General features: G+C 44.0%; 1 protein-coding gene across 1 annotated transcript in view; it reads left to right on the forward strand.

Moving 5' to 3' along the window:
- Vsnl1 (visinin like 1) overlaps nucleotides 1-26466 on the forward strand; it is a 119012-nt gene that overhangs the window by 27943 nt on the left and 64603 nt on the right. Inside the window, exon 2 of the mRNA XM_048439720.3 lies at nucleotides 21574-21740. Coding sequence (XP_048295677.1) covers nucleotides 21579-21740 — 162 coding nt within the window. The 5' untranslated portion in view covers nucleotides 21574-21578. The remainder of the gene's footprint in view (nucleotides 1-21573; nucleotides 21741-26466) is intronic.

Consider the following 26466-nt stretch of genomic DNA (forward strand, 5'->3'; position numbering starts at 1 on the left):
GATGTTTCACTGCAGCAATAGAAACCCTAACTAAGACAGAGAGTAAGTAGCAAATTGGTTCCTCTCACTCCATAACCAATTCCCATTTTAGTCTAAGCTCGAGCCAGCTTGCTCCTGGCACATGCGACAGGGCAGATGAGATATGTGGATAAGAGCTTAGAGTCTGTGGAGAGCATTCAGTGGAAGGGCTCAGGCATTTATCTAGTGGTTGGAACAGCCCAGGATACTTGCAGTAAATAAAAGAACGTACCCTGAGGAATAGAGAAGAGAAGGTACTCTAGAGAAGAAAGGATGCTTGCTCTACGCCATTCAGTATTCAGTATTCATCCACCTTACTACATGTTTCATCTTCACAGCTCCTTTGGGTGGGAGGAAGTGAAAACTGAGAAAGATTCCATAGCTGAACTGGTGGTACACAGATAGTGGAACTTAATGCTATTCCACCTCTGACAAACCCTTTCTGTTAGGTTATCCTTCCCACCTGAAGATCTTCAATTGTGTTTTCTTTCTCTCTGATCATGCCTGAACATGCCACGAAGTACCGCACAGTAGCTGGGCTCTGCCTGATAGCCCCTATTCATCCATCACAAAGATGTTTCTTGCGTAAAGCTTTGTGAATTCCCAAAGATTTGTTTGACTGGCTTCTCTGTAACAAATGCAGATCCCTATTGTAATGGTCTATTCATTCATCTACCCATCCGCATAGCTATTCAACTGTTAAATACTGCATATCCAGTACTAAACAAGATAGAATCCTCCTCCTTGGGGTAAGTAGAGGTGGAGAAGATAAACTAGTGAGGTATCTATAAAATTAAGAAATGTCAGCTCCAGCCAGGAAAGCAGATCTGGGCTTTGCTCAGCCATCATCAGAGAAGCTTCCTCCTGCAGCAGATAGGATCAAAAAGAGACTCACAGGTAGACATTATACAGAAAGAGAGAGACCTTGGAACACTGAGTCCTACACTCAGTTGGTCACAATGAAACCCTTCCCCTCAATGCTCAGGAAACCCTGTAGAAGAAGAGGCAGAAAGAGTCTAAGAGCCAGAGAGGATGGAGGGTGCCAAGGAAACAAGGCCTTCTAAACACAACAGAACTAATGCACATGTGGACTCACAGAGGCTGAGGCAGCATGCACAGGCTTGCTCAGGTCTCTACCAGATGGGATCCTAGAGCTGAAACGAGAAATATAGACCCATGCTCCCATCCCTATCCTGGAAGGAAGCAATCTTCAATTGATAACCACTGGCAAATGAAAATTTAGTTTATTCCAAGGGAGTCTCACTGGGGAAGCAAACCACTCTTAAGGGTATCCACGCGCACATCAGTAAATAGAAACAGAAAAAGAACTCAAAGACATCTTTAGTTCCTTGTCTCATAATGTCATGCCAGAGATTTTTTAATTTTGTTTCATTTTTCTCTCTCTTTTTACCCAGCAGGTCATTTGCATATATATTACAGCTTCCAGTTTGGTGTTCTTAAGGGATTCCCAGTGTGCGAACAACTGGGCCTCTGCATCTATATCTCTTTCTTCTTCTTTTTCTTCTGTTTGTTTGTTTTGTCCTCTTCTGTGTTGGGTTTTGTTTTATTATACCATATCGTATATTAGGATATTATATTATCCCTTAGAAGCCTGTTTGTTTTCTAATGAGAAACAGAAAAGGGTAGATCCAGATAGGAAGAGGGTGGAGAGGAACTGGGAGGAGTAGAAGAAGGGGAAACCATAATCAGAATATATTATAGGAGGAAAAAAATGTATATTCAATAAAAAGAAATAAGAAAATCAGCTTCAGATTAAAACAATAAATGTCTTTGCCCTTATTTTTTTACCTATCTGTCTATTCAACAAGTACCTATTATGCTAATAGAGGCCTAATCAAATATTAATATAATCTTCAAAATGCCAAGATAGTGTGGTCATGTGACTCCATGAGTCTAGGAGCAGGACTCCAGGGTAGTAAGAGACGAGGTTGGAAGAAAATACATGGGCGTCATAGCAGCTCCTGTGGATCTCACAAAGGAGCCCTCAAATGCCTGAAATGGTTGGATGCTCATTCCAGCAAGGTCTCCACAGTAGCAAGGTCAAGACAAGGAGGAAAGAAGACTAATTAGGAGTGGTCACAAAAGATAGCGTCTGAAATGACGGAGCGTTAAAGGGATAGAGGACACAGGATGAATTCATTTCTAACTAATTAGGACACAAGGGATGAGTGGCTCCTGATTTCCTAAGTAAGGTCACAAAGCCATGACTCTCCCCTGTTTCTAAGACATACTGTGTCCTGCCCACTATACCCTCCTTGCCTGAAATGATTTGCAGGATAAGTAAGCTCACCCCTTCTGGTGCTTACTTGTCTAGCTGATGGGTTCAAAAGCAGTTACACATGACCAGATCCTGGGGTTGGGTACCAAGATTCGCCACACATGTTTTCTGAATGCTGAGAAAGCACTTGCTTTCTTTCTAGCCTGTTTTCTCATGTGGGAAAGAAAAGCACTAACCTACCGCTGGCTCTTTAGATTTCCCCTCAGTTAAGGAATCCTAAGATTCTGCTTTGAACTGTTGGGGTCTGGATGTAGCTCTCAAAAGGCAAGTATGCCGTCTTAACAAGCTGCTTAACACGAACACCAATGAAGCTGCCCGCTCGGGTTTGACTTCTCTATTTTTTCTTCCTCCTATTCCTCATGCACCTGGTAATTCTGTGTGACTTAGACTTTTGAAATTCGACCTGTCACGTATTCCATCTCCACAGGGTGTTAGTCAGTCCTGTGCTATTCCTTTGCTTGTTCAATAGACAATGGGTAAATGATAGATAGATAGATAGATAGATAGATAGATAGATAGATAGATAGATAGATAGATAGATGATAGATAGATGATAGATAGATAGATAGATAGATAGATAGATAGATAGATGATAGATAGATGATAGATAGATAGATAGATAGATAGATAGATAGATAGATAGATAGATAATAGATAGATAGATGAGAGATAGATAGATAGATAGATAGATAGATAGATAGATAGATAGATAGATAGAGATAATAAAAACAGATCAAAAAGATGTAAATGAAAGATATAAAATTAATAGATTTTGGTGGAAAAATCAGCAAAATTCAGTTAATAAAATTTCCCTCTGCCTTATGAACAACTGTAGAAAACTCATAATTTTCAGTCCTCCCAGCCATGGGATGAGGTTGGAAGAAAATACATGGGTATCATAGCAGTTCCTGTAAATCTCACAAAGGAGCCCTCAAATGCCTGAAATGGTTGGATGCTCATTCTAGAAAGATCTCCATAGTAGCAAGGTCAAAACCAAACCTGAGGAGGAAAGAAGACTAGTTAGGGCTGGTCACAAAAGATAGTGTCTGAAATGACAGAGAATCAAAGCAATAGAGGACACCACCATGTTCGCCCATGAAGCACAGCTTCCTGAACCAGGGTTTGAGAGGAGACTGCCACCCCATGCTTAAAACTACACTTTCTTACATTAATCCCCCATTTTACTTTTGTCTTCATCTCCCTTGATCAAATCTAAACTGATTTTCTAGCTGAAAATTCTTTGGACACATCAACATTAGTCCTTCCAAAAGAGCAACCAAATATAGACCACAAAATTTTATGAGCATAATCATCCGTCATTTATCGACAGGGATACAACCTGAGAAATGCATCCTTAGGCAGTTTCATCACTGGGCAAGGATCCTGGAGTGCAGTTACACAATTGGACGTGATACAGCTCAATGCTCAACTTGACCTCTTGGTACAATTAAGAAACACAGTAAATATGAGCTAGATGAGGCTTTAGCACCTTAATATAACACATTCATTATTGCCATTGTTATCATTCCACAATTTCATGCATGAATTTGGTGTATTTGGCTCATTTTCAATCCATTATTTTCTCCCACCCTATTGATCTTTTAACTGTTTCCAACATACTCCCTCCAAACTTCACGCCTTTTTATTTTTTTATTTTTTTTGTGCTCACTCAGTCCAGTTAGTACTGCCCATATGTTTTTGGGGAGGAGAGTAGGGTGAAGCTGGGAATCCACTGGAAGACAAAAACAATAGCATTGGCCATGGCCTTGAAGAAAAATGATGTTTCCTCTCCCAGTCCCTAACAACTGCCAGTAGCTCCTCAATAAAGGTCATCTGGAGATCATCTACCCCATCTATACTAGAATTGTGGCTAGTGTGGTCTTGACAGGTAGCCATAGATGCTGTGACTTTTATGAGTGAAATAGCTATGTCGTATCCGGATAACAGATCACACAGTATTTGCTACATCCCTGGGCTCTTACATTCTTCTGTCGTCTTCTGTGCTGTCCCCTGATCCTTAGGGGATGGTGAGGTTAATACAGATGTCCCCTTTGGGGTTGAGCAATCGATCTCTTATTCTCACATCTCTCCATTGACTGCTACCTGCTGCAGAAACTTCTCTGTCCAAGGCCAAGAGCTCCCAAGTCTACAAGTATAAGCATACTATTTAGAAGACAATTGGACAGCATGACCACTAAGTGAAAGTGGTTTTATTCTTTTGGTTTTCTGAGACAGGATTCATGTAGCTAAGCTGGCCTCAAACTTCATTGTAGCAAAGGATGGCTTTGAACTCATAATCCTCCTTCACCTATTCTCCCAAGTTGCCAGGACCGCAAACATGCACCCCTCACTTCTGGTTTGTGCATGGTGTTTTGAGCTACATTGTATCATTAGATGACTGCAATGTCACTAGATCATTGGAAAATTTCTTTTTTAAAAAAAAAATTAACTTCTTCATTGTCTCTTTGAAAGTTTCAAGCCATGCACCCCAATATCATTGGAAATTTTCAACTCCATTATAATCAAATGGGACCCTCATTGCTGTCCAAAGTATGATTATATCATATGCAACTGTCTTTCCTTAAAAGTATTCACTAGGCAGAACAAGGAGATGTGTTTCCTGGGATCTTTCGTCTGTTACCAGTCCCAGAGGAGTGTCCATGTATCCTCGTCTGATTACTTTCCTTGAAGCCGTTCGTTTCTCCTGTTGCAACAGCTGATCTTTGTGCTGGATGTAGGAAAGAAGGTTTTTAACACTCTACTATTTCACTCAGTGAAGCCAAAAACTTTTTGAAAGGAAGGGTTAAATCCAAAACAGCTCGATTTAGTCGACAAAAGGAAGAAACAATGCTCTGAGGAGTGGTCGCCTCCCAGGCTGAGAGGGAAGAAAAAGAACTCACAGTCCTGAAACCATGAGGAAACAAACAATCACTAAATGGGACCACCTCCATCTGTGCCCTCTGAAGGTCCAGTCACTATAGGCATTCTAGAAACTTATAGACAGTACCTGAAACCTGGAATGAAAACACATGGTTGAGTTCTATGTGCAGTCTGTTTCTAATTTGAAATTTTGCTTACTCTTTCTACAGGCCAAACCTCTCAGTTGCCTAACAGAGAACATTCATTACATTTTACAGAGAGCCTTTCAGGTTCTCTTGTTCAAATATAAGTTAATAAGGTAGCCTATAGGAGGCTTTACACTATGTAACACTCTTCTGTTAGCACAGAGCCCTCTGTGCTATGAGAATGCATTTGTCACTCTCAAAGCTCGCAATTAGTTGCCTTGCCTATTATGTCTCCCTCCCTTGTTGAATCATTGGCTTGTACCAGAAATAAACACTTTATTCTCATTCTCTCTTCTCCTACATTGCATGGTTTCTGCACATACTTCACACTTTTTACCCACCAAGAAAAAAAAAAAAAACAAAAGAAGAAAACAATTGACTTGCTTTGTAGTAAACGTGGTAATTACAGAGCACTTTAATCTTGTATTTATCTTCTTCCACTTAGCGTATCATAAGCAATTTGCTGTGTTTCAACATTGCGTTCATATTTTTATTCCATGGAGATAACATTTTACAATTTACCACCCACTTCCCTAATGGGGAGCAGTTATAGTTCTAGCATTCTTACTGTTATCAGATGAAGTAGAGATAAACATAGCCCTGTCTATAACTTTTTCTCCTTGGGTTATTTCTTTCAAATAACTTTCTCTGGGGCCTGAAGAAATAGTCCCATAGGTAAAGTGCTTACTCATCACACACCTATAGCCCCGTGTACAGATAGTGAGGTGGGCAGAAACTGGTGGGTGCCTAGGCAAAGCATGAAGCGCTACATTCAGTGAGAGACCCCCATCTCAAGAAGGGTGTGACACAGGAAGACAGTCAGAGTAAACCTCTGGCCTCCATATACACACACAAAGCAGACATATCTACACAGATGTGCATACATACACGTGCATATACAATACTCTACACACATACACACATGCGCATGGGATCAAAAGAACTTGATGTTTTAAGGTTTCAAGCATTTTGTAGGGGACTCGAATAGCATATAATTTAACCATGTTTCTTTATCTGTAGCAGAAAATTTTGTTCTTCATATTTCATCTTTTACTTTTACCTTCTGCCCATGCATTTCACCGATTGCCCACTTTCTTTTCAAGTTTCTTTGGTCCTTACAAAATGTTTATATCTCATATATTTCTCTACACTGCTATTTACATCCCGCACCCTCTTTTCTTTTTAGACTCATGAAGTTGTATGTTTGTATGTCTGTTGGTCTCAGCCTCGGCAGGTGGGAGGTGCCACCATTGCATTTACATTGAGACAATCCATCCCCACCTTAAGAAATGAGTCAAACCCGCGTCTCACAGATTGTTTGCTATTTGTGTTTACTCTTCTGATTTACCCGTTTGCATTCAGTCATTTGTTTTTCCTGATTTGGGTGGTTTCCTTAATAATTTGTGTATGGTTTATATACAAATGTGTAAACACAAAGCTGTGGATATATTCTTATTTTCAATTTCTAATAGTTTCTCTTGACTTTATATTAAAATTTAATTCTATAACTTGTAACATTTTATGCCAAATGTTAATAATTTTTAGATATAGAACATATAGTGTGGTTCGCTCACTTTTTACATCAAATTTGCTCTCAAGGGATGATGAGGTCACTTACAAAATGTGTTTCCTCCCCCTCCCCGTTCTGAAAAGCTTCCTTGATCTTATATTAAGTAATTATGCATAGCTGCATCTATTTCTAGACTCTCCATCCTGTTATGCTGATCTATACGGCTATTTTTGTGCCAGTAAGTCCTGCATTTAGTCGAGGGGAGCTCATATTCCCTCTGCAGAGTCTTCGCCTCTGTAAACTGAACGCTCCTTGCCCTTTGAATTGTTGCTTTTATGTTTAGTATCCAAACCCGTTCCCCATCTTTTAAAGACTGGAATCAGGCAAAGGGAGAAAAGGGTCTGAGTCTCTGGGTACCTTTGAAGCCTCTTCATATGGAGAAACGGGTCCATAGAAAGAACAGCACCTAGGGGGAAAGAGCTATGAGCTACTACACTAAAATTGTAGCTTCTATTCTAGAATGTATTGTTTCCCGCCTCCTTTAAATAGGCAACATATCTAACCCTGTCTGCTGTTACCTGTCAGGTTCAGATTTCAGACCTTCTGTTTTCTTGCTGTGTAACCTAGGGTAAGTGAGCTTCCTCACTCCCACCTCCCCCATTTATGTCAACTATGCCATCAAACTATTGGAAGGGGCAAACCAAAGACGCAATTCACTTGATAGCGTGTTTGGCAGACAAGCATGAGCATCCCCAGCATCTGCATAAAGAGCAAAGCTTGGTTCATCTGTCTGTAGTCGCAGATTTTCTCCAACAATAAGGCAATCAGCTTCATCCTCTGACCACTACATGCATATACACATATACCTATATACCTACTGTCTTAGTTAGAATTTCTATAGCTGTGTCAAAACACCATGCCAAACCAAGCTGGGAGGAAAGGGTTTATTTGACTTACACGTCCATATCTCTGTTCATCATTGAAGGAAATCAGGACAGGAACTCAAACAGGGCAGGAACTTATAGGCAGGAGCTGATGCAGAGGCCATACATGGGGTGCTGCTTACTGAATTACTCCCCATGGCTTGTTCAGCCTGTTTCCTTAGAGAATCCAGGACCACCATCCCAAGGATGGCACCCCCCACTATGGGATGGGCCTTCCCTTATCAATCACTAATTAAGAAAATGCTCTACAGCATTTATGTAGACATATGATATTATGTGCCTATAATATCATCTTATGGGGGCATTTTATTTGGGGTTCCCTTCTCTCAAATGATTCTAGCTTATGTCAACTTGACATAAAACTATCCAGGATACCTGCCCGCACATATGTGTTCACAGAAGCAAGCAAATATACTTAAACCACATACATATGTTATTGACAAACAATCCATGAGCACACTGTAAGAACTCAGCACAGTAAACTGCTTTTATTACTGCAAATGCATCAGGTATATTGATTCACCTCTTCATTCTGCAGTTCAAGGTGGTTATTCATGTATGTATATATTCATATGCACAACCTCCTGCTGAAAGAATATGACGAGAAAGACTGGGTAACTTTCCCTGAAGCTCCAGCTAATAACCATGCCTTCTCCATGTGACAGGAGGCCGGGCTCCTCTGTGAAAAACACACCACTCCACGGTACGATGCAAGGCAGGGATAACCAAGCCCCTGGATTCTGCAGAGGGTACACAGGCAAAACCCCACACTCTCAGATAAACACCTGCAAGGTTCAAATACACTCTGTCGTTGTCTGGAGGCTCCCTTGTGGTTTCAGCATGGTAGGACATGAGATTAATGAGACAAAACGACATAGCTTTATCTTAATCTGTAAATTACCTTTGGGAAAAAAAAAAGAACCTTTAAGGCCAGCCTGGCCTATAAGAACTAGTTCTAGAACAGGCTCTAAAGCTACACAGAAACCCTGTCTCAGAAAACATAAACAAAAACAAACAAAAAAAAGTATTGCTCAACATTCTGCTCCAACTGACAGTGACATGCCCAGAAGCATTTGTCATCCCCACAGGGTACCAAAGGAAACAGCACCCCTTCAACACCTGTTACCTGTGCTCTCAGAAGGCCCAAGGCTGGGAGGGAGGGTGCCATATTAGCAGCCTGCACACAAGACTGCCAAGTCAAACACAACCAGAAGGTCTAATTTTAGCCCTCCTAGCCTTGGCATTATCTCTTTTCAGCCAAAATAGTTTTGATGCGCCATAATATAGTGCTTTGTTCCAGCCTTGCTGGGTACTTCACAAAGACCCACCAAGGACAAGGTGAGCCTGATTCCCAGCTGGCCACACATCAAAGAGGATCAGCAACTCTCTGACAACCTTGGGGATAGGCCTGTGTTTCCATCTCTGAAGCTCTAAGAGGGGGCCCTTGGGGGTGTCATTCTTACCATGTGGCACCCCTTCCTTTGGTTTCCTTCACTGGCCCCTCTATTAGCTGCTCAGCAACAGAGAGCCTACTCCATCATGCTGGGGATTTGAAATTCACTCCCTTCCTTTGTCCCTGCCTAAAAATGCCCATAGCTTTCTTTACGGCTCGCAGATCACAGCAAACATACCAAGTTAGGAGCTAGGAACAGTTGTCCCGTTTATAAACGGCATCCACAGATGGTTTCTTACGATGACCTGGCTCATTAGCAAAGGCAGCGGTTTATTTTTTTTTTTATAGGACTGTGTACACGAGGACCTGGAGGACTCAGGCTTTTGTAAAAGTTGCTCAAACCGACAAACTGGCGAGGTTAGAACTCTGTGCTGGCGAGGGTTTTGGCAATTTGACATAAGCTAAGTGTCATCTGGAACCTCAGCTGGAGAAAGGCCTCTACCAGACTGGCCTGTGGAGAAGTCTGTGGGGTAATTTTCTTCATTAATGTTCGATGTGAGAGGACCCAGTCCACTGTGGGCTGTGCCACACCTGGACAGGTGCTTGTGGGTTCTATAAGAAAGCAGGTTGAGCAAGCCATAGGGAGCAAGTCTATAAGCAGCACCCGTGCACGGCCTCTCCTTCAGTTTCTGCCTCCCGTTTCTTTCTTGAGTTTCCTGCCCTGGCTTCCCTTCATGATAGACTGTAACATGGGATTGTGAGCCAAGCAAATCATCAGCCCTTTCCACCCATGGTGGGTTTCCGTCACTGTTGCAAAACGACAACACGAAAGCAAACCGAGAGACTAAAACTTGGCTCTGAGGCTTCAGAGGAAGATGAGCCCCACAAAGCTGTCAAATCACAGAAGGTCCAAGAACAGAGTTCAGTGAGGTTCCCCAAAGGCGGGCCTTCACTTTCAGGCAAATCGTCATTCCTAGTTCCCTGGAAGAAGAGCAGATGATGCTGCCCCTGAGTAGGTACAGTTTCCAGGGCTGCCTTGGTTCTTCCATTTGTCCAGCAAACAGATGTTTTGCAGTACCGGCAACCCTAGGTCTAGCCTTTGGCACCTGGATGTAGTCTGTCCCCGCCTTTGAATTTTCTCTTAGAATTCCGATTGCTATGAACAGAATCTGGTGGTACTTCAGCCTTTACTACGGCATTTGCCATCTCTTTCTTTCCTCGCTTATTTCCTCCCAACATGTAAAACTTTAAACCTGGTCCTAATTCACCAGTCTGATAGCATCGTCGGTCAGAGATGGTAAAGCAGAGCCTCGGAGAGGTGACAAACCCGGCAGTCTCTGATCCAGTCAGGGAGACCCTGACTCCAGCATGGCTTCTCTGTATTACAGCCTATCTGGGCTGTTGAGAAGTTTGTGTGGGTTCTCCCGCGTATCCGTGTATACATTCATTTCACTCAACTAACGGAGGGTGTCAGAGCTGAAGTTCTGTGGCTGCTGGTGAAACCTGAAGCAATGTCGTGAATTGTTTAAAAATGGCAAGGGTCAAGGAAGAGAAATGGAGTAGTTCTCACCTCAAGATTGCCCAAACTTCTCTTCATTTGGTGAAATAGGAGTTATGTATTTTTCTTTTCTGAATACTTGTCTTCATGCACCTAAAACACTTCAATGCACCCAAAGAGATACAGGAGAGAGTGAAATACCAGCATCTGTATGGTCCACAGTCACAACCACTGTTAAGATTTTATTGTAAATTAGAGAGTGCCCAAACTCCCTGTGTGTGCAAGCTATGAAGGTGTGGATAGAAAGTAAAGCAAAGGGGCTGGAGAGATGGCTCAGAGGTTAAGAGCACTGACTGCTCTTCCAGAGGTCCTGAGTTCAATTCCCAGCACCCACATGGTGGCTCACAACCATCTGCAATGAGATCTGGTGCCCTCTTCTGGCATGCAGGGATACATGGAAAGGATGCTGTATATATATTAAATAAATAAATTGAGAGAGAGAGAGAGAGAGAGAGAGAGAGAGAGAGAGAGAGATCTGGCTGACATGTGCTGTGCTTGGGGTTCCCTTTTTAAAAAAAAAAGAAAGAAAGTAAAGCAAGGGGACACTGCACCTGCTGCCGTGTTGAGTGCTTTCCCAGCTTGCTGGGTTATTGTGATGTCTTCTCTCCTTTGATCCTTCTTTTGGGGACATCAGACGCAGCTCATGTGAGTGTTGATCGTATGGATGTCATGTACTCTCATCAGCCCGGGTTCCATCCTCAGCTCTGTGGTACATGAGACGTGGTGCCACGTGCTTGAAATCCTAGCACTTAGGAGACAGAGGCATGAGGATGCATGGAGTTCAAGGTTATCCTCAGTTACCTAGCAAGTTCAAAACCAGTCTGGGCTACCGAACACCCTGTCTCAAAAACAAATGAAGGAATGAAAAAGAAAGAAACAATGATTTTCAACGTCCCATTTCTTCCCAGTATGACATGTTACTTATAAAACGCCTTGTTTATATGAGAATTTGAAAATTATCTGTATTTAAGATCCAGACAACCAGACATGCTGACTTACACCTCTAATGCCAGCACTTAGGGACTAGAGGCACAAGGGTCACCCAGAAATTCAAGGGCAATCTAGCCTACAGAAGGCAGTGTTTCATAGCCAGATGGCTCAGAGGTAGAGGAGCTTATCACCAAGCTGGAAAACCTAAGTTGGATCCCAAGAACCCACATAGTGGAAATAAAGACCCAACTTTCTTGAGAGTACACAAACAGATACACACATGCACACACATGCACACACATGCACACACATGCACACACACACACACACACACACACACACACACACATTCACAGACACACTAACAAATGTAATAGAAAACTAAACCAAATGCCTGACTACATGATTTAATGCACATGTTTAGGACTGCTGCAGAGACAACATCTCAAAAGCATGGTGAGTCCAAACACCTCTCAAAAGGGGATTTACCGTGGATTGAGATTTGAAGTATGAGGAGGGTTGAGATGAAGCTACTATCAAGTCATGTGAACATATCACTGCCCCTCCCATAGGACCGAGGCTCCTTTGGAGAGCAACGAGAGGAGAGTATCCTGAGCACTGAGCCGAGAATGTGCCGGTGTCAAGGGACACAGTCTACTGGTCTACTCCCCTCTCAGCAGCTCCCTGCTGCTCTGAGATAAGGCCATGGTCCCTTCCCACTGGGTCCTGGCAGCACAGCCCAGAACACAATCTGTTGGGCAGAAGGCTAGGTTTGTTAATGAATCCCGTGTCCTCTGTTACCTCACAGAACCAAGCGAGGCTCTGATGATGCCAACGAAGGCCCACTTCCTTTCACAGAAGCTGGGCCTCAGCAACACACAGAATGGTTGGATGCACAGGAAAATGAAAAGAAGGTGCAGGTTGCCGAAAAGTGGGTGGCTGCTTGAATCAGTTCCAGAGGAAAGGTCACCGGCTATTAATCAACTCACACGTCTGTTCAGTGGCTGAGCCAAAGACTGGATGGAAATCTCCTTCACTCCTTCACAGTTGATGTTTCACCTGGGCTGTGGGATCCTCATGTGACATTGCTCTGCCCAGTCATATAAAACACTTTTTCTTTGAGGGAAGCAGGATGCGTTATTTGCATCAATATCATTGTCTTGGTTTCGTTTCTGTTGTTAGAAACACCCTAACAGAAAGCAGCTTAGGGAGGACCAGGTTTGTTTGACTTGAAATTCCAGGTTACAGGTCATTAGTTCAGGGAAGTCAAGGTGGCATGTAAAGTCTCACACCCAAAGTCAAGAGCAGGTTGAGAATAAACATGTATATCCTTCCTTACTTGATTGCTCTCCGCTAGTTTTCATACTGTTCAGAAGCCTAGGGAATGGGGCCACCCACAGTAGGCTGGGTCTTCTCACATCAGTTAACAATCAAAAGAACACACACATGCACACACATGCATGCACACATGCACACATTCATTCCCACAGGCCACCCTGATCTAGAAAATTCCTCGTGGAAATTTCTTCCCAGGTGATTATAGGTTGTGACAAGATGGTAATTAAAACTAACCAGAACCGTCACTGAGACAGAAAGCCTGTCAGAAGCAGCTTAAGGAGGAAGGTTATATTCTGGCTCACAGCTCAGAGGGTATGACTAGTCCATCACAGTGAGACATAGTGGCAGGAGTCTGTGGAACGACTTGTTCTATTTGAGCCAATCAGGAGGCAGTTCAGGCCAGAACCATATCACCTTCAACACTTGCTCCCAGCACCCGGTTCTGCTAACTAGACCATAGTTCTTAAGATTCCACCACCTCACAAAATAACGCCACCTGCAGGAGAGTATGTGCATTAGCCTATGGGGGATATTTTGTATTCCAACCATGATGCAGAGTCAACAGAGCATCTTAGAATTCCCCTACCCAGAGGTCTGAGTTCTTCTTTGCAATGTGAACCAGGGGAGGCCATCTAGAGTGATTTCTGGATGTCTCTTCTCTTCCTCAAAGCATCCAAGTCTCCATATTCTAGACCAGCCTTGGTGCTGGGCCTGTGCTGGGGTTGATAATTGGTATTATGGCTGAATACCTGCTTCTTGGAAGGTGCTATTGGAAAAAGCAGAATATGCTGTCTCATTAACCCTGTAACAGCCCTGTGAGGAGGTACCATCATTTTCATTTGAGATAAAAGTGTTCCCAGGCCCCACTGACTGGGAACACCTATTTATATTTATCAGAAGTTTGATTCTAGCCCACACCTGAATATAGCACATTCTTCCTGCCCCACTCCTACTCAATCCAACTGACGGTGAGGGAGATGTTGAGTCCTGGTAGAAAGGAAGAGAAACCAACAAAATAGGTGGCAAAAATGGAGAGGAAACATTTCCAAGGTTATGGACAAACACTGAGGTACCAAGTATGGTTTTGGTCTGAATTACACTTCTCAGATGAATTACATTTCTCAGAAATGTCCACTATGTCTTAAGAACATTGGAAGATGACACGTAGTGGCTGATCTGTAGTCGGGGTCCTTTGAAAAGACCTCATGAGTACTCTTGGGAAATCCAGGAAGCCTACCGGGAGCTCCCAGTCTGAAGTCGGGGGCAGGCCATCCTTCCAAAGTTCCAGAGCCCCTGCAGGTTCTCGGCCTGTATCCTACACAGGGACAGCTCAGACAGGAAGCTGGTAGAGAGTGGGTAAGTCAGTCCTAGTCCGGAGGGCTTCTCTTCATGCCCTGAACACTCACGCAGACTCTTTCCAGTTCGGTAGGGGCCTGAAGTCCACCTCAAGGCCCCAGGATCATAGGCATCCCCACAGCGGCAGTGTACAAACAAGCCCCTTGCTAAGGGCACCACTGGGCTCTGTGACTAGTTCCCTGTGTTCTCTGGAATAAGTGCCCTGACCTCCCCAGGTCTCCAGCTAGAAAACAAAGCAGTTCAATGATTGATCCCTGGGGCTTTCACCTTCTTGTGTTCGTTATGCTTTCCTGAACAGATCCCTTGTCCCTTGCCCTAACAGCACTGCTGCCATTGCCATCAAAGGATGTTTTCCTCGTTTATTATAGATCAAATCACATACTTTTGCTTTTTATCTTGAATCCCAGAGGATGGAGCCTGAGCCCCACTGCCTATTTCAAGCTCGTGGGCCAGAACCTCAGCTGTAATCCCACGAGGTTCGGGTTGGAGGCAGCGATGGCATCACAGGATACTAGGAGAAAGGACTCTTCTCTTCCCTGAAGACAGCGCTGAAATGCCAGCCTGCCATCAGCACCCTGGCTGTCCCCTGAGACATACTTCTGGGGCCTTGCGAGTACTTGGCTCTTGGAGGAAGGAAAAAAATTGGAGTAGAAATTCTCTAGATCTCAAGGAATTGTCTATATTCAAAAGGAAACCACTATTCAATGTTCTAGGCAACTATGATTCTTAGTTTTCAAGGTTAACGGGTTTTAGATGCTAGCAACCCAGAAGCATTTCTTTACAGGACTCTGGAGGAATGGCGAAGCGGGGAGGGAGCACATTTGAACCTCTTTGTATGTTATGCAGAGATAAACACGCTTGGCTATTATAGCCTTTGAGCCTTTGGCTTAGGGACAAGATACTGCAAGGGTCAGGGGTGGGACACCAGCTGGCTCAGTATCCCAGGCTTCTCACCACAGTGCAGTCCCCAGCTGCCTCTGTGATCTAAGAGAATCTGTCACTTTTCTGAGTGTCAAATCCTCTAGCCCTAAACCCAGAAGGCTTGGACTAGAAGTGCCTGGAAGCGGCTCTCCCAGGCTCCGGGCTTTCCGAAGTAGATCGTTCCTGAATTCTTTGTGCTAGTCCCCAGGACAAGAATCAAGAACTTATATCAGAGATACCAGGAGGCAGAGTGGGGGTTCAGAGGAGACTTGGGTCACCTGTATGCAGCCCTGGGCACTCTCACCCCTTCATGGCATGCACTGGTACCCCACAGTTTACTAACCATTGTTTTCATCTGGCTTGCAAGTTGCAGCCTCCCCTCTAAAGAGAAAGGGTCCCACCAAAGTAGCCGGAGTGATGCATGTGTTCCAGCAGGTTTAGAGGAGTTTCTACCTGGGAATTAGTCACAGATAAAGTTGACAGACGTGTGGAATTTTATCTCCTTGTCTGTCTCCCGGCACTAGTTTTCAGCTCTGAACATCATTTCATCGTTCTTTGTATTTAAGATGAATGAATGTCTTGTGAGCCCTTCGAGGCCGGAACTGCTTTTCATTTATATCCCATCATACCCAAGGCAGACCCTCTCCCCCAGAATTTGCTTAGCAATTCCTGTCACACTGAGTTGGTCTGGGAGCTCCGTCTGCCCCTGTTTATAATGCCTCTCATCATCATAGGCAGGAAATTGGTAATAAATACAAGAGTGGGAGGGCTGAAAACCACACGCAGAAGAAGGCAGGAATGAACAGAACCTTGCAGGATCAGCAAGGTTTAGGCAGGTGGCAAGAACAAAAGGCAATGCCAGCCAGCAACTGATGCATGACCAAGACCAACTCCTTCCAGTTATCTCTGTGTACAGACAAGAAGCCAAGAGCTGGAGCTAAGAGCTAATTTGTCAGAGGCTGACCTGGTAATTCAACACTAGAATCAGTCTGGCTCCCAGCCAAGCCATCTTCCACCCTAGTGAGTGTTGCGTGCATTCCAGAGGTTTGAAACCTGTGCCCCAAAGTCCTTTCTTCTGCTGGGCTGGGCTGGTGTCCAAGCCTGTTTCCCATTGTACTTATGCCGCTGTGTGTCTGCACATGTGACTTGACTGCTCCATCTCAGCCACCTGGGCTACAAATGAAACTTATTAAGATTCAACCAGGCCAAATTGCCAGATTACCTGGGAGGGGCTGGTTGTGCGGCCCTGGGATGTATTGGGAAGCTACATAAAACACACACACACACACACACACACACACACACACACACACACACACACAAATTGCCCTGCGGGGGCTATGAACAAAAGATGTACATAGGTGCTCCCAGGTGTGGGAAAAGACTTTGTTTCCTACAAGAATGCCCTGGCTGTCCCCAGTTGTCCCCAATGACTTATTCTGTTCATTCTGCTCTGGACAAGGCAGGATGTGGATAGGAAATAAATAAACCTTATGACAGGACCACCAATGATAGTTGCAGCCTCCAGGTAGGAGAAGATGGTGGCCTGTATCAATAAGCAAAGGGGTATGAGAGGTCTATGATCAGGCCTTACCAAACCTTTCCTTGCTAATGGGGCTAGGGCGAATCGCTTACTCTCTCTGCCCTACAAAGCACTAGCAATAAAAAGGAAGTTACGATGATTGCCTTCTGACAGCATTGTTACAGGGGTGAAGGTTGTTACAAAAAAGCCTTTTGTACACTAAGATACTATACAAGTTCCCCATCTGCCGGAGTACTATTTGCAATTAAGTGATCTGGGCTATCTGTTCCAGGGCTCCATCCTCTCTGACATCTTGTGCCCGTGGAAGACCTCAACCTGATCCCTTTTCGCTTGGTCCTGAGCTTCTCTTCCACATCTCGGGCATCAAGGAGTTCATTTGGTCGTGAATAGGGGCTGGCTTTTCCCTTCTTGCCCAGAACACCAGCTTAAAAATAAAGCACAGTTTCTGTCCCCTCCCTTCTTGGGTAACACAAATGCTCAAGTGCTGACAGATTCTCAGGTAAAAATACAGAGCAGACGTGTGCTGACACAAGTCGGCCTGAAGTCTGTGACTCATGCTTTCATAGTTCGGAAACTGTGTGCAGCCAATCAGACGATGGCGGAGCTTAGCGGAGCCTCAGAGATCACTTGACCCAACCTGTTCTCTTTTGAAGTAGAGAAACCGAGTTCTCCCAAGATCACAGAGTAAGTTGGAGACAGAGGGAACATTCCTCTCTGTATGTCATGGGAACTCTGTTGGAGAATACTATAAGTCTTGTCACTTTTTTCCCTTTCTGCTATTCTGGCTACGTAATAAGAAAGACTACTTGGCTCATACCACTGTAGCCCAGAATGAAAGGTCCAGGAGTTGGAAGCATCAAGCCAGGCATACCTGTTCATTTAAAACCCAGCCACACACCATCTTTCCATCAGCCTCTACGTATACAGAGGTAAAAGACGTATTCTCTGCCATTAAGGAATTCAGAAGCAATGGAAGAAAACAGGCAGGAAACCCATCTTTAGCAGGGCAGGCTGTTTTCCACATAGTTAAGCAAAGCATTTCTGCCACCTATGAGCTGTATCTCAGACTTATGAGTCCATCAGCTCTTCTCCTATCGAGATAATAAGACTGTTTTCTCTGGGAAAATGTGTATCAAATATGTGAGTCTGCCTTACTGCTCATTCCCTCAAAATGTGTTTGTGGAACATCTAATAGGAATTGCCAAGGATGCAAAGACAGCCATCCCTCATCGCTGCATCTCTCTGTCTCTCTCTCTCTCTCTGTCCTTCTCCCTCCATCACTCTCAAAAAAAAAGGAAAGAAAGACAGACAGAAAGAGAGAGAAAGAAAGAAAGAGAAGGAGAGGGAGAGATAAAGAAAGAGAGAGAGAAAGAGAAAGAAAGAAAGAAAGAAAGAAAGAAAGAAAGAAAGAAAGGGGAGGGAGAGAAGGAAGGAGAGAGAGAAAGAAAGAAAAAAGAAAGGAAGAAAGAAAGAAAGAAAGAAAGAAAGAAAGAAAGAAAGAAAGAAAGAAAGGGGAGGGAGAGAAGGAAGGAGAGAGAGAAAGAAAGAAAAAAGAAAGGAAGAAAGAAAGAAAGAAAGAAAGAAAGAAAGAAAGAAAGAAAGAAAGAAGTCCAGTAACAAAATAATAATCATGGAAGTTTTACCAAGAGAAGAAAGAGACCTAGAATGGAGGATCACTCCACCATGAAAGTCTCAAAGAAGTGGTGTGGTGTGAGCCGAGGTTTCTTAAAGGAAAAAGAAAGATTTGTCTAAGACAACAAAGGGGAACATCATTCTAGGGAAATTGGAAGTCTGCGCAGAATGCACACTCTGAAACCTGCAACAACTCATTGCTACCACATGGAGGGAAACAACAGACCAGAAGACAGTGAGGCTACTTAGCAAGCAGCCAAGCATGGGCCATGTTGAGGAGATGGGGCTGTGTCCTAGGGACAAGTGGGCAGTGTTGAGGTTTGAAGGGGCAGATCCAGTGGTAAGGTTGGTGGCTCAAAACTTAATTTATGCAGCTATGTCCTTTGTGAAGTTAGGATAGAACCTGGGGAGTGAAGAAGGTGGAGAACCTGGTGAGGCCTGGGTAAGGAAATGGTGGTACAATCCCTGGAGCAGGCCATAACAGGACGTTCAGCATGATCCGCCCACTCTGGGCACACCTGAGCAATGGCATGGGACCGTGACTGTAACCAAAAAGCATGAAGTTATGCACTTGGTTCTCCAGAATTATGACTCACAGCCCTGACAATGCCCCTTGTATGGGAGAGAGACATTCATCTTCTCCCAGCCAGTGAGATCAGCTTAAGGCATTGCAAATGATCCACCGAGAAGCCACTTCCTCTTAAACTGATAACACAGCTGAATTTCTACAGGTATTTGGGGTGTGGTTTCTCGTATCTTTTAATTAATTAAGACATCTCTACCAAGTGTGATTTAGGTTAAATCTTTAACAAGTCATGATCCATCTCCCTTTTTTTTCCTTCTTCAAAGTGATTCTGGTTTCTCTGAGTCTCCTACTTTTGCTCCTCCTCTTCCATTCGGAGACACTTCCATCCCCTTGTACATCTCTGCTAAGGCAGCCTGGTCTTGTAAACCCCGTTTCAAACCCCAGCTCTGCATTTTTTGGTTGTGTGATCTTGTAGGAGTTACCACAGCCCTCTGAGTGTCAGGGAGATGTCCTGGTCCCTGTTGAAGTATGTGAAGGGCTCCATCCTGGGCAGTGGTTCTCAACCTTCCAAATGCTGTGACTTTTTAACATAGTTCCTCATGTTGTGGTGACACCCAACCATAAAATTATTTTGGTGGCTACTTCATGACTGTATTTTTGCTACTGTTATGAATCATAATGTAAATATCTGTGTTTTCTGATGGTCTTAGGAGACCCCTGTGAAGGAGTACTTCAACCCCTAAGGAGATCATGACCCACAGATTGAGAACCACTGATCTAGGGCCTTCTCCAAGCCAGCATTATATATTCAGTAGTTGTTATTGTGAGGTGAGAGTTTAACCAATAATGAAGGTTGATACCTCTCTCCCGAAAGAACCAAGTGACAGCCTGGAAGTTTTGGCGGTCTCATCTTTTGATTCTGAGGCTAACAATGAATTACAGTTTTCTTGCCCAGATTAATTACATTTCACACCTGAGTACCTACTTGAGTTCTGCATCCAGCTGTGGAATGCCACAGTAACTTATAATTAAGAGACTGTTGCTAATAAAAGACTTTGAAGCAAGAATCACGGCAAAAGTAAGTAGGCAGGCTCCTTGAGAAGGGGCAGAGTGTCTGGTCCTGGAGCCCCTGTTGTCAAACAGAGGAGTTTGGAAAACAACTGAGCCATCCTAAAGTACCCTCGGAATGGCTCTATGCTGCTGGGATGATGCCAAGGTAGAAGCTTTCCTGGAAGTAGGGAGCGTGGCTTGGTTTCATCACAGTGAAAGATACCCGTTCAATGTCGGGGCGGGTTACTGATGAAGGGTGCAGGATCTGCTTTAGGAAAAGATTTAAATAATTACAACAGCAAAGTATGAGCTCACATTTTCCCCTCAAGGTTGTTGCAAGTATAGACTTGCTTAAAGTGCATGGAATAACTGGTTCATCCGAGTACGTTCTTTAAAACCTAGCTCACCCTGCTAGCTGGACCTTAGACATCTTCTAAGGGACTCTACTCTTTGATGTATCCTTAGATGAATATCAATTTTTTTCAGTCACTCTGAGGCTTATTGGGCACAGTTATTACTTTATCATAATAAAACAGCATTAAAGGGATTTTTAAATATTAACTATCTAGCAAAAATACAAGTATTTTAATTTCAAGTTATTCTTTTTCATCTTTGCCTATTTATTTCTTAGTTGGACAGCACACTAAAGCTGGATTTTGTGACAGCTGCCAATTTATTGTATGAAGAAATTGAAAGAGAACGATAATTAATGTTTCTGTGTCTAACACACATAGTTAATTACAGATCAAGGTGACAATCTGGAGATTCTGAACGTGACCTCTCCTCCTGCTCCATGTTCTGCTCTCAGCAGTTCACGTAGGAGACATGACTTCATGCACTGGCATTTTAACTTCGAATGCTTAAAACTGACAGGATGAAATTTAGTTGATAAAAATTCATTCACCAAGCTTTAGAAAAAGTCAGCATGGAAGGCAGCTTTGTAGAGAATGTCTAGAGATGGAAAGAGTGAGAATTATTGTGGCTAATCAAAACGGACTGTTTTTATTCAATTAAAAAAGAAAAAGAAGCCCAGGATTTGGGGACAAGACCAACCGTGACACCATGAAAGATGATCAGGTTTTCCCAATCGATTTCTAAACTTTTGGTTATAACATTTTCCCGCGGTTCTTGTCCATATCTCTCCCAATACTCCTGCAAGCTTCATGTAAAACTAGCTGCCTGGGTACCGAGTGCTCGTGAACCGTAACTCACAGGAGTAGACACCGAGCTTCCATGTGCCTGACATGAACATCAAGGACAGTGGCTGTCTGGTTTCCATGTGAGAGCCAATGCCTTGTGACGGGTGACTTGATGACAGGGAGGACGGGCTGCACAGACCCCAGGCTCGTCCAAAGGGGTCTTCCTGTTGCCGTCTGTTCTCGAATACGAAGTGGAAGGATGCAGACTCACGGAGTCTGGGGTGAGACAGGCAGGCGTTGAGTTCTGGCCGCCGTGCCTACTGCATTAATGTGGTTTGTGGTTTTCTGCAGGCACAATGGGGAAACAGAACAGCAAACTGGCCCCCGAAGTCATGGAGGACCTGGTGAAGAGCACCGAGTTCAACGAGCATGAGCTAAAGCAGTGGTACAAGGGGTTCCTCAAGGACTGTCCGAGCGGGAGGCTGAATCTGGAGGAGTTCCAGCAGCTGTACGTGAAGGTACGCGATTCCCGCGGCTTCTCATGCCACATGAGATCCAGCCGGCTACCTGCGACTCCGGTGGCTTTTTCCATTCTAACCTTTAAAACACTGGACGCAGAGTGGTGTGTGTGTGCGTGTGTGTGTGTGTGTGTGTGTGTGTGTGTGTGTGTGTGTGTGTTTCTACAGATAAGTGAAGCAATTTCTGAACAGAAAAAAAAATAGATGTTAAAATACTGCATGTGGTTTTAGATGGTGATAGCACCTGCTGAAAGAGCCATAAAAAGCTCCAAGATGGTGTCTTGTCTGCTGGTGGTCATACATGTATAGATAGATATGTAGATGTGCACATATTTTTTCCTCAGTTAAAGAGAAAGTACCTGTGAGCAACTTTTCACCAAAAAAAAAAAAAGGTTCTCCTCTTTGCAAGTAAGGATTCAAAGTCCCAACACAGCTCCTTTAGAAGAAGGTGTTACATAGATTGAATCATCATCACTGTCTACCCAGGGACTCAATACTCTATACTGCTTAGAATCTAATCTTTCCATGGATATTGGCGATCATCAAAGCACAATTTCTGCTGCGGCGGTACTGTTTTGGTTTGCCTGAGTTTGTGAACTACAGTGGTTCTGACATAATCTAGGGCATTCCATCTTGTGGGCAGACACTTACATAATGTTATACTGGCGGAAGAGATGCATTTTTTTGTTTTAACCTTTTCTGCCCGAAATACCAAGTAGAAAATGCCGCATTTTATTATTTTATTATAACAAATGTCAATGCGAGCTATGTGAACTATCCAGGTGCTTATCCGTGTGTGGGAGGTTTGTGCAGAGCTTCGAGGAGCGCCTTTATCTCTGGGGCTGAACATTTCCCGTAGCCTCTGATCCAGTGCTTCCACTCTTACACGCATTCGAGAAGGGGCACGCAGAAAAGGGGGTGTGCACATCGCTGCTCTGTGCACAGTGATGAGACTAAGCAGCACCCCCAAATGCCCTTCCATGGGAACATGGAATATGAACCGGGACACACTTACCATTGAGGCAATGCTAAAACACAAGTGCAGAAGGGAGACTCTAAATTAGACAGGAATAAAAGTAAAACGAGCTTTGTAAAGTGGCGGGAGGTGATGGGGAGAAGGAAGGGAAAGGAATGAAGAGAGGAGGAAGCGAGGGAAGAGGTGGGGAGATGGCTGTGTGGCGGGGTCCAGATTATGCTAAACTCTCAGCTGTGTTTCAGGATGGTGGGTTGTGGTTGCGTATTGAATTAAAAGCTGACCAGCTAGCTAATTAAACTAACAATCAGATGACTGATGGGCACCCCACTTGATGGCTGATCAGTTCTGTTCATGTAGAAGCCCCAAAGATATATCAAATATATCCCCAAGTGTATGCAGAAAGAAATATACGTTATGCAATGTACATGGTATAAGCTCGCAAAGGGAGGTCTATGAGGTGGCTCAGCTAGTGAAGGCGCTTGCCACCAAGCTCAGCTACCTGAGTCTGGTCCCCAGACACCACATGGCAGAATGCTGGAAAGAGAAGTTAGTCCCATAAGCTATCCTCTTACCTCCTCACATGTGCTGTGGTCTACACACACACACACAGAGAGAGAGAGAGAGAGAGAGAGAGAGAGAGAGAGAGAGAGAGAGATGGTTACTCTTTCCATTTTAATGATAAACCCTTCGACTAAAGAGTTTATTTGGCTTGCACTCGCAAGTCACTGTGTATCACTGAGGGAAGCCAGGGCAGGAACAGAAGCAGAAGCCACAGATGAACACTGCTACAGGCTTGCTTCTTCTGACTCATGCTCATCCCACTTTCTTACAGAACCTAGAACTATACTGGTCAGGAGTGGGACCACCCACAGTGAGATGGGCTCTCCTACACCAATCAGCAATCAAGACAGGTCCCCACAGATAGTGCCACAGGCCAATCTGACTGGGGCAATTCCTCCGTTAAGACTCCCTCTCCCAGGTTACTCTTGTTTGTGTCAAGTTGACAATAAAAACCAGGACATAAACACACATGCATATTTATACAGACATATATATATATATATGGATGTATATAAATATATGAGTGTGTGTATATGAGTGCATTATATTATTATACATTATATATAAGCATATACATTGTATGTGTGTGTATATATAAATACACATACAAATTTAATATTACTATAGCATTTGTAAAAAAAATCTGAGTAACTAATCATTAGCATTTTGTGTAGGAATTCTGGGAGACACACCTATTATTTGTTTGCTATAAACTAATTCTGAGCAGAATAGAAGAGATGTGCTTCCTAGATCGCCAGGTGACTCCCCTCCACACTTGGTCTCATATCCCACCATCTCCTCCTCTAGAGTTAGCCTGTGCTTGGAAGTTTTCCATTCTTCTGATCAAGCAAAGCAGAGACGAATGAGCCATGTCAAAGTCACCTTCATGTCACTGAAGGTCATGATTAAGAGAACTCGGGGTGCTGTATTCCCCATTACTTGTCTAAAATCAAGGGGTTTTTCTCTTTGAAGAAGTAGGAAATGAGCTGTGTCATTCATACACTGCAGAAGCCTCCGCCTCAAGCTCAGCTGTGCAAACATCGCACATACCTGTGTGTTATTATGACACACAGACGCCTGTGGACCCGGATCACCTGACACCCCCCACTCCCATCCTCACCCCAAATCATACCCCAGTGGTTTTGCTTCAAGAAAATGTTTCAAGACTTTCTGAACTCGGTGGATATTCTAGGCAGTCTTTGATTTCAGTCCCTTAATGATGAGACTTGAACACGGCCTCTGCTCTTATGTCAGGCAGAAAACAGACAAAGTCCTCTCCAAGTCATCCAAGGACAGACGGAGATCAGGGGAGAATTACAGAAGGCATATGCCACGCCCATGGAAAAAAAGGGAAGCAGCTCTGATGGGTGAGAAGGGGAAAGCTGAGGGCCTGGAGCCACTTGATGAGAAACAATTCCCTTTAAATACTTTAAAGAGTGCCCGTGTTCAGCAAGTTGGGACTCAGCATCCTGGGGAATGGGTCTCTCCAGCAGTTCTTCTCTGTGGTTAGGAGGAGAGACCCCTGGAACCCACTGATGGAGAACAAGTGAGGAGAGCCTCTGGCGGGAACTTCAGTCACTGATAGGACAAAGCTCACTGCAGCCTCTTGTCTCTGTGCAGCCTCCATTGCTGTCTTGGTCATTTGCTGTTTCAGACATCCTCTCAGTTGCTCTAGAACCAACGACCGTGAAGACCGAGATAGGAATGAAATAATGGGGAACACGCACCTTCCAAGCCAGGTGCCGCAACCTTTGTCCTCTCCCTCACAGCAGACGCCTTTGCGTTCCAAACCCAAAGGAACATTGTAACGAAGTGGACCCTTAACAGTGTGAGAGCAGAGGTTTAGAAGAATAAGTCAAACTTCACAGCATCACAAAAGGCAAAGGCTGCATAGATGTTAAAGATTGGGGATGCTCCGTGCTGTGGGAAGCAGACGGGGCGACTCCCTGGAGCTCATTGGCTGCCAGCATAGCCAAACCTGCAAGCTTCAGGTTCAGTGAGAAACAGTGCCTCAGAGAATAAGGAAAAGAGCAACCGAGCCTGAAGAAGACACCTGATCTTGACTGCTGGCCAACACATACACACACACTCATATGTATGCACATATGCATGAACACATACATGCCATACACACTATACACGTATATACACAAATGAACAGAGTAACGTGTGACAGGACCTCACTATCTTGATGTAGTAATTTACATTTTTGCATGTGTGTATGTGTTGGTGTGCCCTGCAGCGGCCATCTCTCCCAAGCCACCCCCCCCCATTCCTCTGCTGAAATGAGGTTTGTGACATTGTGGCACTGGTCTAGATAAGGCACCTACAAGCGCTACACTTCGTCTTTAGAAAGGTAGACCATAATCACATTTCAATTCTCATAAGCCCAGTGGAGAGCAGGGAGCCTGCCACAGAGAAACTTCAGGAAGAATTGGCTGCTGGCTACATAGCTCCTTCTTGGGAAGCCTTGTGGTGAAGATATCCCTAAACAACTTCAAGATAGTCCTTCCTGCCCAGCAGGGTCTCCCGAGCTAAGACAGAAGGCACAAACAACCACAGTCCCAGAAAGATTGGCATTTGTGCTGGGTAATGGAACAAGAATGGGCAGCAGAGAAATTAATTTCAAAGTATAAGATTAACATAAGAAGGCAACTAATGCAGTACAGGTGGAATACTTTGCTCTTACCCTTAGAAGACAAAATATTACATAGGTAAGAGGGTTATTGTTTTGTCTTGTTTTGTTTTGTTTTTCCAAATTCAGGACCTCTTCTCTGCTACACTGTATCCCCTATAAACTGATCCTTGTCACCTTATCCCCTAGTGTATATGAATGTGACTGTGTCTGAGTGTAGTGTCCTTAAAGAGCTGATTATCTTAAAGCCAAGTAAATAGAGTAGACCCCACACCCACTGTGAATTGTATCCTTATAGAAATAAGAAATGTCTAGACACAGGATGTAAGAAGAGGAGACCAGGAGAAGACCATCTTGAAGTCAGAGAGACCTGAGAAGGAAGCAACCCTGTCAAAGCCTTGTTTCAGATTTGCGACCTCCAGAATCCTATACCATAGCCTATCTCTTGAACTTAATCCATCCAGTATCTGGTGCTTCATGTTGGTGGCCCTGTAAAATCTATAGAGTCCAGGCTCCTTTGCCATCGACACACATAAATCCTGAGCTTTCCCTGG

The sequence above is a fragment of the Myodes glareolus genome, chromosome 6 (genome assembly GCF_982192425.1).
Source record: "Myodes glareolus chromosome 6, mMyoGla1.1, whole genome shotgun sequence".
In the NCBI taxonomy this organism is placed as follows: Eukaryota; Metazoa; Chordata; class Mammalia; order Rodentia; family Cricetidae; genus Myodes; species Myodes glareolus.